Raw genomic sequence first — 16,627 nt, forward strand, 5'->3', positions numbered from 1 at the left:
TGTTGAGGTCAGAGAGGACAAATCAAAAGACTGGAGCGTGTTATTGAGGAAGGAGGGAAGGAGGGAGGGAAACGGAAAGAGGTGGAGAACAGAAGAAGTGTTTTTAGTTTTAAGTGGGGGTGATGAAAAGTGTTGCTTTGTTTTTTTGTTTTTTTTCCCCTTCATGGTTTGGGGCTCTGCGGGGGAGCAGAAACCTCCCTGAGACTCAGTCTGAAAAAGGTTGCTGACAAGTGCCTTGAACAAACACACTGAAACATGAAAACACACATGTGGACACTTCTACTAAATGCTTCAATTATCCGCGTGGAAGAATGCAAACGAGGGTTGTGAGTGCTGAAGCAGGAAAGGTACGAGCTGCTTAGCATAAAGCAGTGCTGGAACATTTGCCTTCATGAATAAACACAGCTCTGGGTTGACTCCACTAGGTGTTGCTCATTCAACAGTTTTAAAATCAGCTCTTGATCGCTGTTGGAACATCTGCATAATAAGCTGCTATACAAGATCTGTGTGTGTGTGTGTGTGTGTGTGTGTGTGTGTTTGTGCGTCTGTGTGTGTTACCTGCTGTCCCGGCTTGATTGGCGACAGCGTGATTCCCTGGGTGTTGATGACAGGCAGGATCTGATTGCCGATCACCGTGGCGATGATCTGGCCTTGAGCGTTGGTCAGAAGCTGAGGTGTAATTGGCTGTACCTGCAGTGCTGGGTTGCCACCCCCTGATTGGCTGGAGGGCCCTGCAGAGTTGGGCATCAGTGGGATTGTTCCAATTATCTACAAAGGGGGTAGAGAGGAGACGAAATCAGCTGGGTGGTTTTAAAAAAAAAGAAGATGGAGCAGCGAGGGTAAACGCTACTGGAGGTACTGTTCTTAATGATCGCTGCTGCTGTGACGTTTTTTTTTGTTTGTTTGTTTTTTTTTGGCTTTTTTGTGTGTGTGTGTGTGTGTGTGTGTGTGTGGGAACATAACACGAGACGGTCATTTTGAGTTACGAGGCTAATCAGAGCACTCAGCTTTGGAGTTGTGTGATTCAAGAGGGAAACATGCACAAGTGTCCACTGATCATCTGTCTCTGAGGTGGTTTTACAGCCTGGAACAAGTGAAGCTAAAGCAGACTGCTGGGAGCGCCCTGCAAAGGTCAGCTCCAAATACCTGTGTGTGTGATGGTGCACACCACTGACTGTATTATCCATCAAGCAGGCCAGGACCAGGGATGAGAGCGTGTGTGTATGCGTGACTGTGTGTGTGTCTAAGTGTGTTTGTGCCTAAGTGTCTTTGTCTCTGGTGAGCAGAAGTGAAGCGGCTGAGAGACAGAGACCCCCGTTTCACCCTCTCACTCTCTCTCTCTGTCTCTCACACACACACAGAGCTGCAGAAGTGGGAAGAAAGAAGCAGAGAAGAAACAATAAGAGGGAGAAAAGAGGAGCATCAGAGAGTGAGACAGGACCCTGTGCTTCTAATTCTCCTCTCAGGGTCCCAGGGGTACTTCACCCCCTCCTCTACCCGCCTGCTTTCCTCTCCTCTGTGGCTGTAATCAGGAAGGGCAGATCAAAGGGGGCGGCAGAGTGTCACTGCAGCGTTTTAGCTCTCAGAGCTGCCAGAGTGTGGCCAGGAGTGGCGCTTTAGGGGGGTCTTAGCGCCTCTTCACCATGATGAAGGTTAATGTCATCTGGGGACTGGTTCTGAGCAGCCGTTGCCTCGACCAACCCCCCCCCCCCCCCCCCGCTGACATCTCTCCACCACCAAGCCTCATTACACCAGAGAGCAGCTCGGCATGGATGAGACGCCCATCATTTGGAATTCTCTTATCTGGGCTACTTTTACAAACATTGCTTTCTTCTTCTTTTATTATATATTCAGCTTCTAAACCGAGGAACAATACTCGTAGCAGCGTCCTTTGCTGGCTCCTCGGTTCCCTATCGCCACTGCTACTGATGTGCTTCAGCGTGTGCCTCCCCCCCCCCCCCCCCCCCCCCTCACCCTCTCTCTTTGACATAATAGGGAGGGATCAGTGAGAGAAAGGTGGGCAGATGATCTGTAATTCATCCTTGCCACGGCTCATTTGCTTACGTTGCTTCGCATTAGGGGAGAGATAATTTATCTCTCTCTCAGCGCCGGCTTTACAAATTCCCTGTAATGCTCTCCTGCCACTTAGCATATTTTATTGCCCTGCCTGACGCTCTTGTCTCCCGAGTCCCACTGATCCCGCTTTGCATGCCACAGTGGCAGGGAACTTGTTCCGCTCAATTATTCATCATCATTGGACTAAGTGGTTGTTCTATAAGCATAATAAAAGAGCGGGCAAGTGACAGCTTAGCTCTCGTCCACCGTCCCACCATGCAATGCTTCTCCATCTGAGCATCTCCGGCAGATGTTTCATGGCAGTGACTCCGAGGCTCTTCGGGCGAGAAGGAGTTCTAAGAGCGGTCTAGTGTATGAGCGGGAACTTACAGATAGAAGGGAAGACTTTGTTTGACATTTTACTCACAGGGGAAAATTAAACTAATGCCGTGGTTAACGGAGCAGAGCCTTATAAATTAAAGCGTCACTGAGCTGGGGTGCTGCTTTTAGCTCAGTAGGTTGAGCGGGCGCTTCATGTACAGAGGCTACAGTCCTCATTGCACTGGTCACAGGTTCAAATCCTGATGCGGTTTGGATTAAAGCCATCCGCACTCTTTCTCCCCACATTCCCCGTCTCTCTACAGCTTTCCCTTTACATGAACGCAAAAACAAACAAGAGTTACTGAGTCCTGTATCATGCTCACATTCTTTAAAAGTGGCAACCCGGACAGGTCTCCAAAATACATTTTCTTTATTATTTTATATGATTGATAATTTGTTGTTATGTTGTGATTTCTGTTGGGACGCCACAGGGACAAATCTCAGGGGGGGTCGTATCCTAAAAAAGAAATGACCTTTAATAAGCCGGATTCTGCAGTTATCTATTATTTAAAGAGAAATTTCCAGATGTGCAACAAAGACCATTTTTATCTTCAGCTCACATTTCAATGAAGCAAAAATATTTTGTTTGTAACCGCTGATGCACTGACAAGTCGACAAGATCTTTTTACTCCTCATCAAATAATTTCAATGCTACAAAACTCAGGTATCAAAAGGATTCAACCCTGCAAATATTAGGAGCATGTTCTGCTGTTTAATTACATTTACGCTCAGAAACTGCCTGTTTAATGCTGCTGCTGTGGTTCAGTTGGCAGAGTCGGTCTTCGACCAGAAGGTTGGAGGTGCGATCCTGCAGCAACATGTCCGATGTGTCCTTGGTCAAGACACTTAAACCTGGATTGCTCCCGCTGCTCCGTCGGCGACACATGCTTGTGAATGGGATTAGTTATTTCTGATGGTCACTTTACATAGCATCCCCTTCCATCAATCTGTGAATGTGTAGGTGTGACATGCGGTGTAAAAGAGCTTTGAGTAGTCAGAAGACTAGAAAATAAATATAAAGGCTCAGGCCCATCGACCATTTACAGAAGTGCAACCTCTAATGTTTTAATCTCTAACAAACTTTTTGCCGTTACTGAAAGCGCAGTGTACCAAGAAACTGTTTCATGTATGCCTGTCATGTTATTTCACTTAACTTAAACATGACAGATAAGTGCTTAAGCTGTTAATATTTTACCCGTGAAGGAAGCTACTTCACACCAAAACCAACCAGCAGGAAATTCACTGGCAATACAACTCGCCCAAGTTGGATGGAGACGTGGAACCATTTCAGTTTTCTCAAGGTGCAATTTCATTGTTCCATTATTTTCTGAAATAAGCAGCTCTAAAGACCTTCTCTCCGTCGCTGCTCAGGCCTTCTACCTCAGACATCTTTCGGGTTCCTTCTCCTTTATTTGGCTTCCTGTGTTTTTCTTCCCGCTCTACTTCGTATGACATGTGAGTATCGTGCCTCTCTCCACCCAGCAGAACTCATTAAGATTATGCTGCTCTTGTTTCCGCAGAAATGTCATCTCATCTCTCCAGCCAGGGCCAATCTGTGTCTTTAGCCATGGTCGCCAGGCAATATCTCTGCCCATTTTCTCTCCTCTGCTGTTCATGCGGTGAATTGAGACCCCGAGAGGGAACATGTTTGGGAAGTTTGGATCAAACTCTAAAGAAAGCTAAAAATTCAGAGCAAATTGAACAGCGGTGCACTGGACAGAAGACATTTCCTGAAGTAGTGCGTCAGATATTTTCTAACATCTTATGGATCATTTTCTCAAACATATATATTTACAGCAGAGTGGGCAGCTATGCTAAGTAGCTCAACGGAAATAAGTTGATCAGTAAACTAACAAAGTGACATTTTCATGTTGAGAAATGAATTTATACAGGTACAATTATGCTTTTCTTTTTTTACACATAAATTGTGTGATGTTTTTGAGTGTTTCTTGCCCAAAAGAGTAATCTAGAAACCCAAACGGCATCAAAAGATTAACAATCAATAGCTGCAGCCTTAAAGTAGATTTACACTCACAAGGTCAGCAGCAGTTTACACGGGGTTACTCGTGGCTGTAAGCGTCCATTAATATACAGCAGCACAGTAAACGTCCTGGTTCAGCTCACTTTACAGACTGACCTCCTTTAAAGGTAAATATGAAGCCTGATTGTTATTCTGCATGTACTTGTTGAACTTGTTGTTATCTACATAAGCGGCAGCATCGTCAAGAATGAAGACAAAGGCTGGCGATGTGGAGAAGAAAACAGGAAGGAGTTCAGGGGAGAGATCGTTCCCATACGCTCAGTTTTTAGCACCAGAGTTCAAGAAACTGGGATTTCCTACAAACACGCTCTACTGCAGGGGTGTCTACATCTACGTCTACATCTCAGCGTGTGAGACAAGTTTCATGAAACAACCCTTAACATCCCCATTTCTTACCATTTTTTTTAACTCCCATTTATTAAGCTGCTAGAAAAGTGTGAGTTTGCCCTGAAAAGAAGATGTAACCTTAAATGCCACAGATTCCAAAGGGAAAATAAATATCAGGGCTGAGATTGACTTAACAATATTCTGGCTTTTATCCACAGCTCTAATCACTGTTGTAGAGGCAGCCAGGACAAAAAAAAAAAAAAAAGAAAAAGCCTCATTGATTCTCCTTGGAGGATAAAGAGGCCGGGCCCAATATAATTAAGGTTTAAAAACATATTGAACCGCAAACTCTGATCAAACCAGGAGCTTTTCAATGTCCCAGAGCTCTCGCTTATGAAAGGCCTTTTTGACAGAGCTGTTGCAGAAATAAGGAGGTCAGAAGACAGAATACTTTTTGTATTCATTTTTTTACTCATAGATTAAAGGGGTGATACAAATTGGGTTCTTAAATTCCCGTTAAACTTTTCAATCTCTAGTAAATACAAACCAGAATGTGTTAAAAAAACTCCTCCACTGTATGATGTTTTATGCTTAAACATGTTCTCAGAGCATGTTTGGTTGCCCTCCTGCCTTGTTTGGTGTATGTATTAGCCTGTATAATCTCCTCAGTGTTTGGGGGAGGAAGGGGGGACGGGACCTTCTGATAGGGTAGTGCATGTTTCAGAGCCCTCTGTCTGAATAATGCTGTGGAATAATGAGGTGGGGAGCAAAGGCTGTAGCCCAGGGCTTTGACCGTCTCTGTGACCTGATTATGTCAGAGGCTGTCAGCCGCCAAGACACTACAAAAGCACAGAGCAGCCCATCAAGTCCATATCCACAGTGATCTGTCCCCAGCGCTCCAGGCACCTTATGAGCCAGGGAAGTCCATACTGTCTCATTAGCGACGTTTAGCATCAAGAGCGCGCGCACGGTCAACATTTAACAGTAAACAATGAGGCCTGGTCACACTGGTGGAACTCAAACCTTCCTCTGGTGGGCTAAACGTTCAGTATAACATTCAAAATGAACCCGTTTCAGTGCTAAGAAATGTCTCCTAGTGCTTCAGTTTTTATCAAATAAACCGTGCAAATGCTAAAGATGAAACGGGGGTTAAGGTAAATAGCACAGCGTGGCATGAAAGGGCACATTGTCCGTACAATTTTCCTTTAATATGTGCCGTGTGCTCCTGCGATAAGATGATTCATTAGATAGGGTCCCACAATGACAAGCATCATCGTTCAAGCCTCTGGCTACTGATGGAACAATTCTGCAGCCACCCTGTAAATATGACAAGGTCAGCATTTTACTGCGACAAGCGCATGCGGATAAGAGTAAGAAGGGCTTTGTTTATTCCCAAAAAGCTTAATATATGGCTGGGTGGCTGCTGGAGTGCAGACAAACAGCTACAGGACGACACACAGACCCACCAGTGGAAATCTATGAGCCAAGATCAGGAATACTATACAAATGTTTTATTGTGTGCTGCACTCTCACACATTAAAAAAAGGTCCTTTACAGACCTGTTACAAAAGAAAGTGTTCCTCTGTGCAGCTTGTAAATCAGCCGCGTGCATAACTGATCACTCAGGAGCGTTCTTACTGTAGCGTGCTGGTGTCTGCTATTCATCGCTCACCTGTCCTTGTGCGTTGGTGACCAGCTGTCCCGTGGCTCCTTGCAGGTTCGACAGGGTGTTTCCAAACACCTGAGACCCTGCGATGGATCCCATAGCTGCTGCAGCCGCTACCGCCGCCTGGCTAGCAAGTGGATTCAGCTGAAAAGAGGAAAGAAATCATCCATCAGGAATGCATTCCTTTTTGGCACTCTTGCAGATGTTTGTAAGTTAAATGCATATAAAAAGGTTAGCTCAGGTAGGCTCGATGTGTGTGTGTGTGTATGTGTGTGTGTGTGTGTGTGTGTGTGTGTGTGTGTGTAGGGGGGGTGGGGGGGGTTCAGCAGCTGGTCTTTGTTGCAAATGCCACAATAGGCTAACTGTGGTGGGGTTTGTTCAGTCCAGCAGAGAGGGCTGTGCAGTCCATCATAAGGCTCCCGGAGGCCTGTGCTCCTGAACCCAGTGGGAGGCTCCAGGGTAGGGAGGAGCAGCGAGATCGGGATGGTGGCGGTGAATAAGTGGCCTTTTTACCACTCTAAGTGCTTCCTCTGGCCCCCAGGGCTCCCCACAGGCCGAGCAGAGTCTCTCCACCCGCGGCAACGGCGCTACACCATCCCCGCTCTCACAATAGAGCCGGGCAGTGCGGCCATGCATCACTGTATCGTTACTCCCTTCAATACGCTTCGACTAAGAATTCCTCCTGCGTCATACTGCACTAGCACACTGTTCCTCCTGAAGGAGAGGGAAGGGCTGAAATGACCATCTTTACCCCTGCTGTAATGGACTCATCTGGTCTGGCCTGTGCTTGTGAAAAGAGGCTCCTTGCGTCGGGGAGAGGCTGTAGAGCCGCGCCACATCGACGAGATTACCCATATAAATCAAGCTAACCACTTATTAGGGGGCTGAAAATGCACTGCTGATTTGGTTGTAGTGCAGCAGAGCAAAGTCTTATTAGGTTGAGTAAGTAGATCAAAGACAGAGAAGAGATAGGAGACCTCCCAATTACTCAACAGAATAGAGAAATAATAGAAACGCTGCTTATAGGAGCAAGGCTGCCTGCGCCCTACTGCTAATATCGGCTGGTTACATATTTAAACAAAAGTGCAGAAATACAAAGAGAGTTTTAAAACAGCACTGACTTTGTTTGCTATGATATAAAGTTCAGGTAAAAAGTGCAGAAAACAAGAAATTCTTTTGCTGAAAGCATCTTTCCACACCCTCTGCGCTCTGCAAGGAATTCAGCTTTGTTCATCTGAGATCATCCGGTTGCCATTCATCTTTTATCTTAGCCCAGCACCATATATTATTACACTTTCTGAAATCAAATGATGAAAAAATGCCACAGAGCGATCAATACTTTTTCATTGACAGTAAAGGTTAAGCACATTAAGAATGACACTGCATTTGTCTTATGAAATCATATTTCATGTTGGTGGCCTCAAATTGGCCGTGATTGATATTGCCTCCCCTCGTCTGAAAGTCATCCACTTTTTCCCGGATAATCGCAAGATTGTCTTTTATGTGTCCAGCGGTCGTCCTTCGGAAATCTTCACGTCGCAAATGTTAGAAGAAGACCGATTGTGACCCGACATGTGAACCTCACAGGATAGCAAAACCTCAGTCAAGCTGCAATTAAACCCAGAAACATCGGATATTAACGTCCCCAAACCACCATGAACTATGGGATGAAATACCATCTGGGTGCTCTTACGATTAAAGAACATCACATATTGGACAGAAGCTCTTTCAAGCTCAGTCATGATAAATAAATGTTAAATGTATGGAACAAATAGTTGATACATTTTCTTAAGCACTGTATATTCTGGACCATTTCCAAGTTCTACAACACATTTATTAGATCCCCTGTCATGAAAACGAGAAAAGATAAATAGTTTAGAAATCTTTAAAATCTTTCTTTTTATTTGGCAAATAACAAACTGAAACATCTAAATCGTCCTTTTTCACACAATAACCCAAAAAAATTCATATTTGGTATGTCTTCCTTTGGCCTTGATAACAGCTTGCATTCTTGCTGGCATTATTTTATGAACTTTTCCACAGTCTCTTTTTATATTGAGTTCCAAATAGTTTCTAGTTATTCCCACAGACTTGTCAGATGACACTTTTGTGCGATCAATCTTTGAATCTACTAAATCCCAAATGTGTTCAATAGGATTCAAATCAGGACTTTGACCTGACCAGTCCACCAGGTCCAGTCCTCCAGATTCCTTCTTCTCTTCTCAGGCTCATTGTCTTGTTGGTATATGAACCCAATTTCAAACTGAATTCCCCTTTTTATACACAAATTTGAGAATTAAAAATATCATTTCGGTTAAAGAGCTTCTACACACAGATGTATTAACCATTACAGAAATCCTTGTTAGGAAAAAGAAACATAATTTGGACCAGGTAGTATGGCAGTTTATGTGTTGTGAAAACAAACCCTCTATTGAAGTGTTGACAAAGGGGTTCTTTAATCCGTAGTATGTGAGTCCTGATACTGAATGTGGACACAGAGAAAAACCAACACGGCCAGTTGAACAGAGTTAAACAGAGGCCACAGATCAACTCACATATAATGTGATCCGCTCAGACGAGCACACCCGGAGTCTCCCTGAAAAAAATCCGCTGTGCTCAGCGTCATTGTTTGAGTGATGGGTTGTTGGAGAAGCTTTTAAATTCAGTTGAAATATTATCATTGTGCTTCCTTTCGATGATAGCCCTTCCAGATGCTATGTTATTCTGGTAAATCTAGGTGAAAAGAGAGCGGGCTGTATTGCTGCATCTCCTGCCACTGGGTAATATGGATAGCAGCTGAAAAGGGAGAGCCAGGAATAAAGAGAGGCGAGGCTGTGTTCAACACCTAAACAGGTGATTTTCCGCCACGGTGACTCCTCTCAACACCTCGGCGGGAGGCACAAAATGACAGACCTGGCCTAGCATTTGTACTGATTGCATGTGTTGCAGGAGATAAACAGTGATCTTCCAGTTTGCAGAGGCTGCATGTTAACCATTGTGTTTCATTCTTTACATTTACCATGAGAAGGGGGATGACCGCTCTGGTGTTGTGATAACTGTGACGCCAGAATAAACTGGAGAGCTTTTTTTTTTTTTTTTTTAAAGAAATGTTTACAGTGTTAAAGTCAAATTCGAGGCAGAAATGTAGAAATCTTGGCCAGACATTTTCTAGCTTGCATGGCAGTGAGACTTAGCGAAGCTGAGGCCTGCATTAAATCATGTGCCATCAACTTGTCTCCTCTATATCTGCTGTCACTCTCTGCAACATCAGAGTTCAATATCGTCTATTTTACAAGGCTATTCAGGGATCGGCACACACTAAACAAACGTCTCTGGGAGGGCAATAAAGCCTGCAAGTTGTTAAAAAAAAAAAAATGCATCTTTTCTCTGTATGCTATGCAGAGGAGGGAATCTAAACTCAGCCAGGCTCTCCGTCGCCCGTTTGACCATGAGGGTCACCTGGTGCAGCAACCCGTGTAATCTCAGGAATAGAGGGAAAATAGCGTCCCCTGCTAACCGTGGAAAGACCCCATGGAAACCCAAAATTGTCTGACACAAACTAACTGGAGTTTATTCTTGGGGTTTTGCTCTTTTCATGTGGCCGTTTTATATTTAATTGCTTTTTTTTTTCGGGGGCCTGCACAGGAGGGGAAAAAAAGAAAAAAAAAAAAAAAAAGGAGCAAAGATAAATGGACAAAGGGGTGCAGACAACGGCCGCAGACAGGCAGATTTTTGTCTGTGCTCGAGCTTCAGTGGTCTGTAAAAACTTATTTTCTGCTCATCTATGATTCAACAACAGAATCAAACATTTATCTGATAAATCAGAGAAAAGTGAAAGAGAATAAAAGAGCACAAGGGAATGATTTAGCAAATTAATGCGAAGTAATTTCATCAAATCGACAATGAAAGCAGATTTATGTCCATTTGTTTTTGCTTTTAAAGGTTGATTTTTCTGGAACGGTTGTGAAATTTTAACGCTTCGTTCCCTACCTTTGAACACGGAAAGTCAATAGTTATATTGTTTCTGAGAATAATGCACTTCATCTCTGGAACAACCTGGAAGTTTCCCTCGTCGATCAGTCTCTTCCTGCTCTTTTCCCACTCTGGAGTGAATGTAATCAGCTGTGACATGAGAAAACACGTTCTCTGTCTGTCAGGACTCTGCAAGTCTTCCGCTGACAGTCCTCTCCTGACTCTCCTCTTCCTCCTCCTCCTCCTCCTCCTCCTCTTCCCCCTCCTGCAAAACGGCCTCTCTCCCACCTCCCTGTCTCCCCTCCCTCACATCCGCAGTGCTTATGAACATCAAAATGCCATTAGGCCCTCCAAAACACCTCTGGTCCCTTGGTTGGCGGGGCCTGGCACTCTGGTCGTGCACTTTGAGCCCTCTGTGTGCTGACTATTGCTCACCACTGGGGCTCTGCTGCGGCCGATGTGAAAAATAAAACCTCGGAAAGAGCCATTCTTGAGGAAAAAATATTGAGAAGTGAAAGACGGATAGAACAACTGGGGCAGATAACACCCGGCAAAAACACAATAACGCTGCATCCGGTGACAGTCGGACATTGTAATTGCTTAAGGCAGTGGGGGGGGCGGGGGTGGTGGTGGCAGCGGGTGTGGACGAGGAGGTGGCATGGTGGGTGCTAATGGAGTGATGTCATATGAAACGGCAGAATGACAGCTAGTTAACGGAGGGGGTTCGGCTGATCAAATAAAATGCATTAACTCCAGGAAATGGATATGGCGGGCGGCCTCAGAAATGGCCATATCTAATGAGGCAAAATGCAAATGAGGGAGGAAAAGAGTCGTGAAAACGTTTAAACTAACTATAAAGGGATGATGGAGTGCCGGACAGTGGCCGTCAATCTCCCCGCTCATTACCTTCATGTGAAATTAACAGCAGCTTTAATCATTACATAAAATCTGCTCCAGCCCATTTGTTGATAATTGTGAGGCTCAGAGGTTCAGAGTGGGTTCTTTGTCATCAATCACGGCCGCAGTGTATTTCCTCTGCTTAGGGGACACTCTGCGAGGAGTAAAAATACAAGTTATACGACATTCCTCTCGCACTATTTCTCTTCCTGAGGAATCATCTATAACATTTAGCCGTTTCCAGATGTATTAAATTTTTTGAAACTACTTGGTGATTAAGTATCTGCAGGAAAGTGCTGACCACTTCAGCCCCGTGATGTGACATATTTGGTGCAGTTATTTCTGTGCCGTACAAGTGTTGGGTTGGAAATCATAGCAGCGTAAAACTGGTGTTGCAGTAAATCTAGCGCTGCTCCGGCTATGACTGCAAAGTGGGAACCTGGCTGCGCTTTTAGGTTGCTGTGAGAATATGAAAAATAAAATCATTAGAGTCAGGAGATCAGACTGTGAAGAAATAATGAACACTATTATTCTGCTGTTTTATCAAGGTCTCTCTCTGGCCTTTGGAGGAAAATTAACTCAAATGTTCAATATGTAATAAAACATATTTCTGAGTCCAGGAGTTCTGTCCCTCCTGCAAACCATTCGTTTTCGTTTAGGTGGAGATGGCGTCTCTCTTCACTCTGCGGTTGTTTGACATATAAATATAGCATTTGAATGACTTTAATATCCTCCTAATCAATGTCCAGTGATCTTTTGATGTCCTCAATTCAATATAGGAAGGGTCATCCATGCCACAGCTTTATAAACACAATAAAGGTAAATGATTACTCTCCGCTGTGGTGTCCAAAAATACGGCCAGTAATGAAGAGAAATGGAGGAGTATGAGGGGGAGGCCTGTCATGTGTCATTGGCCAACTCCAAGCCCTGAGATTAATCACGAGAGAGGGGCTCTGTGGCTAAGATGTGGTCACCCTTGATCGATAAATCTGCCTTCCTAACTCTCCTCCCTCCCCCCCTTACCGTCTCTCTCTCTTGTTTTCTCCAAAATATATAAACAACGCTTGATACAAGCTAAATCAGCATAAGTGGGGAGATGAATTGATGACATTTTCAGGCATATTTTTGTTGATTACCGGAGTTTTGACTTCTGAGGATCATCTCTTTGAAGAGTTCACTCATCTTGCATGAAAGGTTAGTCTATTTACAAGAATTTCTCTATTTCATATTCAGAGTCATAATGCACTAGAAAATAAATAAAACACATTTAAAATGCTTTCTAAGACATTGGGGCAGCAGGGGACAGTTTAAAGGTATCTCAATTCAGCCAACTATAGATGGCAAAATACAGACCAAATGTAGTCTAACCATGACCGACACTGTGGAGAAGAATTTCTGATAATATTCTGCAGGGACCACAAATGGGACCTTTGACTTGGTCTATGAGGAGGGCATAATGCAATAACGTTGCATTAGCAGGGTCTTTTTACAGCGTGGCAGTGCTGCGCTGCTGTATTCCTTGTGTGTGAACCTGGTGCTCTGTTTGCGGTCACTAATGGGCATCAGAAATTACAGGCAGTGGAATCGCGCCCCGCGGGGGGACTGGCCTCCTCAGCGGAGCGGAGCACTTAGACAGTGTCTGGGAGCCTGCTGGAGGAGGAAGGGGGGAACTCAATGTCATAGCCCTGCCTCATAATTAAAGAAACCCTATTCCTTATCCACTGTTAGGTGAGCCCTATAGCTTGGTGCTCAATCTGAGGGCTCCCTTGTGGGCGTCTGATGCGTGTTGCCCCCAATGTGCATGTGGGCTGATCAGGGGAGCGGTGCCTTTCTGCTGGGTGTCTGAGCTGGAAGCCCTCTGCCCACCAGCAGATTAACAGGGCAAGGTTTTAGAAGAATGGCAGACCTCAAAAAGTGAAGCAAATATAAACTTGGTGAGGCCTGAAAAACCAGAAGAGCCAAAGAGGAAGTGCAGGGCAGGCTGTAGGTGTCGTTTTAAAAGTGAAAGCACCTCCACACTTTTCCAAAAGATCCTTCTGAAATATGATAAATTTAACTTTCTCCTATTTATAAATTCAGGGCTCATCGTTGGTCCTTAAGTCTGTAGATTTCCTTCCTGCCTAATCCCTCATTTGAAGTAAATAAAAGTAGTAGAGCTGTCATGGTCAGGTTGTTTTCCTCATCTAGCTCCCATGCTTTATAATTATTCATATGAAATGTGCTTCTGTTGATGGGCAACAGTCTTATTTTCTGCTTCAGTCAACAGTGCACATTTGTATTTCTAAATTGTGGAGCGCTTGTTATGTAAGGCAATTTTCTGCCTTCTTAAGAGCTGGATCTCCTGTGCATTAATAAGAGGCTGGGCTGAGCTGCAGGAGAGCTGAGGGGGCTGTTCATGCTCTAAACCACACAGTCTGCCGCCACATGACATTCATACATATTAAAAAGTTTTATTAGGAAATTGTACATTTGAAACAGGTGTTGTCATGAAGTATTGTCAGATATGAGAAAGCTTGCAGTTTACGTCGACTCAGATTTTGTGCAACTTCATCTGACGATAAACTTTCATGCAATACTTCAAGGCTCGGTGGACAGAAAACACTGAAGGCATGAATCCAGATTTCTTACACTAATGACTTCATACTACTTATGTTTGTGAACTGTTTCTTATTCATGTATTGTTTATTATGACGTATGCTGCTGCTGCTGCTGCTGCTCTATTGGCCAGGTCAACCTTGATCTCAATGGGTTAATTACCTGGTTAAATAAAACAAACAATGTACCTTCCATAGAGGTGACTTATATAGTTTGTTTAGGCTTGTAAAATATTTTTGGTAATTTGCAAGTTTTGCCCCAAAGCAGTCTGGGTTTAAAATATAAGATATTTAAAAAATAAGATCCTAAACTTATAAGATAAAACCTCCAGGGTCTTCATTTTCAGAAGTGTCCCAGTGCTTGATTTTTATTAAATAAGTCAAGTTTTACAACTTCAATTGTTTGACATGTTTAAATAATAAACTCTTGACTTAAATCCTTTCAATCAATCTTTATTTGTAAAGTGTTATCTCGAGACGCTCGACAAAAAGCAGGTCAAAGACCTTACTTATTGTTTTATTACAAAGACCCAGCTCTAATCCATCATGAACACTTAAACAACATTTAAGTTACAGTGGAAACACAAATCTTCCATTTGCGTGCCATGTAAGTGCGCTGAGAGAGTTTAAAGATGTGAAACTGTGAGAGTAGATGTGATCTGGAAAGTGACTGAGGATGTAAATGAGCTGAAGCTAGCTTTGGTAGACTGGGAACACACACTACCAGTCAAAAGTTTGGACACACAACAGTAACAGTGTTATCTATAATACAGAATATCATATTATTATAATAAAGCTACTGTAAGCTGTATCAAGGGCACACCTACTGATAGAAGGGCTTTTCTTTATTTTTTTACTATTTTACACATTTTTGAATAATAGTAGATATCAAAACAATAAAAATAAAACATGTTTTGGAAAGAAATGCATTCATACGTAGGCATCAACTTCACTATTTCTATTTCTATAACATATATTTTATGTTTGTTTGCACAAAGGCCCAGCTGGGGACAGTTGGGAAGTTGGAAATTAGCAATAGCTATATACTCTTTATGCAGCACATCAGTTTCATGCTTTGTATTGAAACTATTTCAAATCGCATTGTCCCTATTAAATAAATACATTTAATTCAATAATAAAGACATTTAAACATTTAAGCATGAAAATGTCATTAAGATAATAAAATGCATTTCACTCAGTTGTGTCCAAACATTTGACTGGTACAGTAAATGTTCAGGTCTTTTTACAAATACAATTATGTGATGCACATCGTAGTTAACTTCAAAACCCCCTCCAAAAAAACCCCTCTGATATTTCTTTACATTAACTCTGTGATCTTTCTGCAAATCTCAGACACCACCTGAGTTATGAGACACGCTTGAGATAATGGACTCTTTCCTCGACTTACGCGTTGCCAGTTTCATCGACGAGCCCCAGTGTGAGCCATCGGCTCTACATTTGAGCATGTCATTTTAATTTTGATTTAATACTCCGCTGAATGGTGCTGGCCCGTTCTGCTAAATTGAATAGACGCGGGGCTGATCTGGAAAATCAATTAATCGATGTGCAAGGCTCATTTACTACACATGTTAATATAATGGGAGAGACGCCCACCGCCCATAAAAAGAGAGATATTTTGAGCAAATTGGACAGTGGTGATTTTAACAGCGGCTGACATAAGTAAAAGTGCACTGCAGCGGAAAACAGTGACATGAGTGTCTGAAGGGGCCTCAGCTGGAGACAAAAGCAGCAGAGATGGGCCCGAGACTTGAGGAGGATGGTGGAGCGAATGGGAGGGGGAGGAGGGGGAGGAGGAGGAGGAAGAGGGAAGAACAGCAAGGAGGTGAGGAGAGATGGAGAGTGCAGACAGCCGGGCCTCTGAAAGGCCGTTGTGGTTGGCAGCAGCTGACCTTGGTGACGATGGGTTTTCACCAGAGGCTTCTAATGAAGGCTGATTGCCGGGGAATAGTGAGGGAGCCAAGGGGTAGAGAGAGGAGCAGAGGGGGGAGAGGGGAGAGTCGGAGAGAGTGAGAAGAGAGATAGAGAAAAGGATAGAGGAGAGGCTCAGGTAATTGCAGCACTTGTGGGTCTGAGGCCCTGCGGTCCTGTGATGTCGGGGTGCAGTGGGGAAGAAGAGAGATGTCTGTGGACGCTTTGGTGGTAAATTGTGGAGCACAGGGATAGGAGGCCGGCCCCTAGGCTGTAATTACCCCTATGAGTGTGTGGATGGAGAGTGGACAGGCCCAGTGTGGGGCTCTGACAGCGATCAAGGAGACGACCGCGGAGGGGGAGTAGAGACACAGACAGACGGTAGGAGTCTGGCTGAGGAGGAAGACAGGACGCTTCTGTCTCCGCCAGGCCCCCTGAAAACCAGCCAGCCAGACACTGGACCAAGGTCAGAGGCTATTAGACTACACACAACATGCTGGTGACAAGACAGCCTTGACAAGAACAGCAGAGAGACAGGGCAGCGTCGCTGTAAATGCAGCTCTGGATGAAGAGCGACATAATGTGGAGGGATTTGGCTTAAAGAAGGCCATAAAAAGTGACTAATTAGATGAGAGAGGCAGCGAGGGAAGAGATGTGGGGGCTCCACTGGGTGGCGCAGCTAGAACAGGAGGGAGAGGGGGGGGGGGGGGGGTCTGGGGCACGACAAACTGGAATAACAACGTTGATAGGCTGGCCTAAGCTTCC

At 44.2% G+C, this 16,627-nt stretch overlaps 1 protein-coding gene across 2 annotated transcripts in view; it reads right to left on the reverse strand.

Moving 5' to 3' along the window:
* The window catches only part of pou6f2 (POU class 6 homeobox 2), a 72,454-nt gene that overhangs the window by 14,385 nt on the left and 41,442 nt on the right, over positions 1-16,627 (reverse strand). For both annotated transcript variants that reach the window (XM_065949084.1, XM_065949083.1), the window contains exons 5-6: positions 6,477-6,614; positions 559-768 (exon numbers count right to left, since the gene is read on the reverse strand). In XM_065949084.1, the coding sequence (XP_065805156.1) occupies positions 559-768; positions 6,477-6,614 (348 nt within the window). The remainder of the gene's footprint in view (positions 1-558; positions 769-6,476; positions 6,615-16,627) is intronic.

The sequence above is a fragment of the Labrus bergylta genome, chromosome 20 (genome assembly GCF_963930695.1).
Source record: "Labrus bergylta chromosome 20, fLabBer1.1, whole genome shotgun sequence".
Taxonomy (NCBI): Eukaryota; Metazoa; Chordata; class Actinopteri; order Labriformes; family Labridae; genus Labrus; species Labrus bergylta.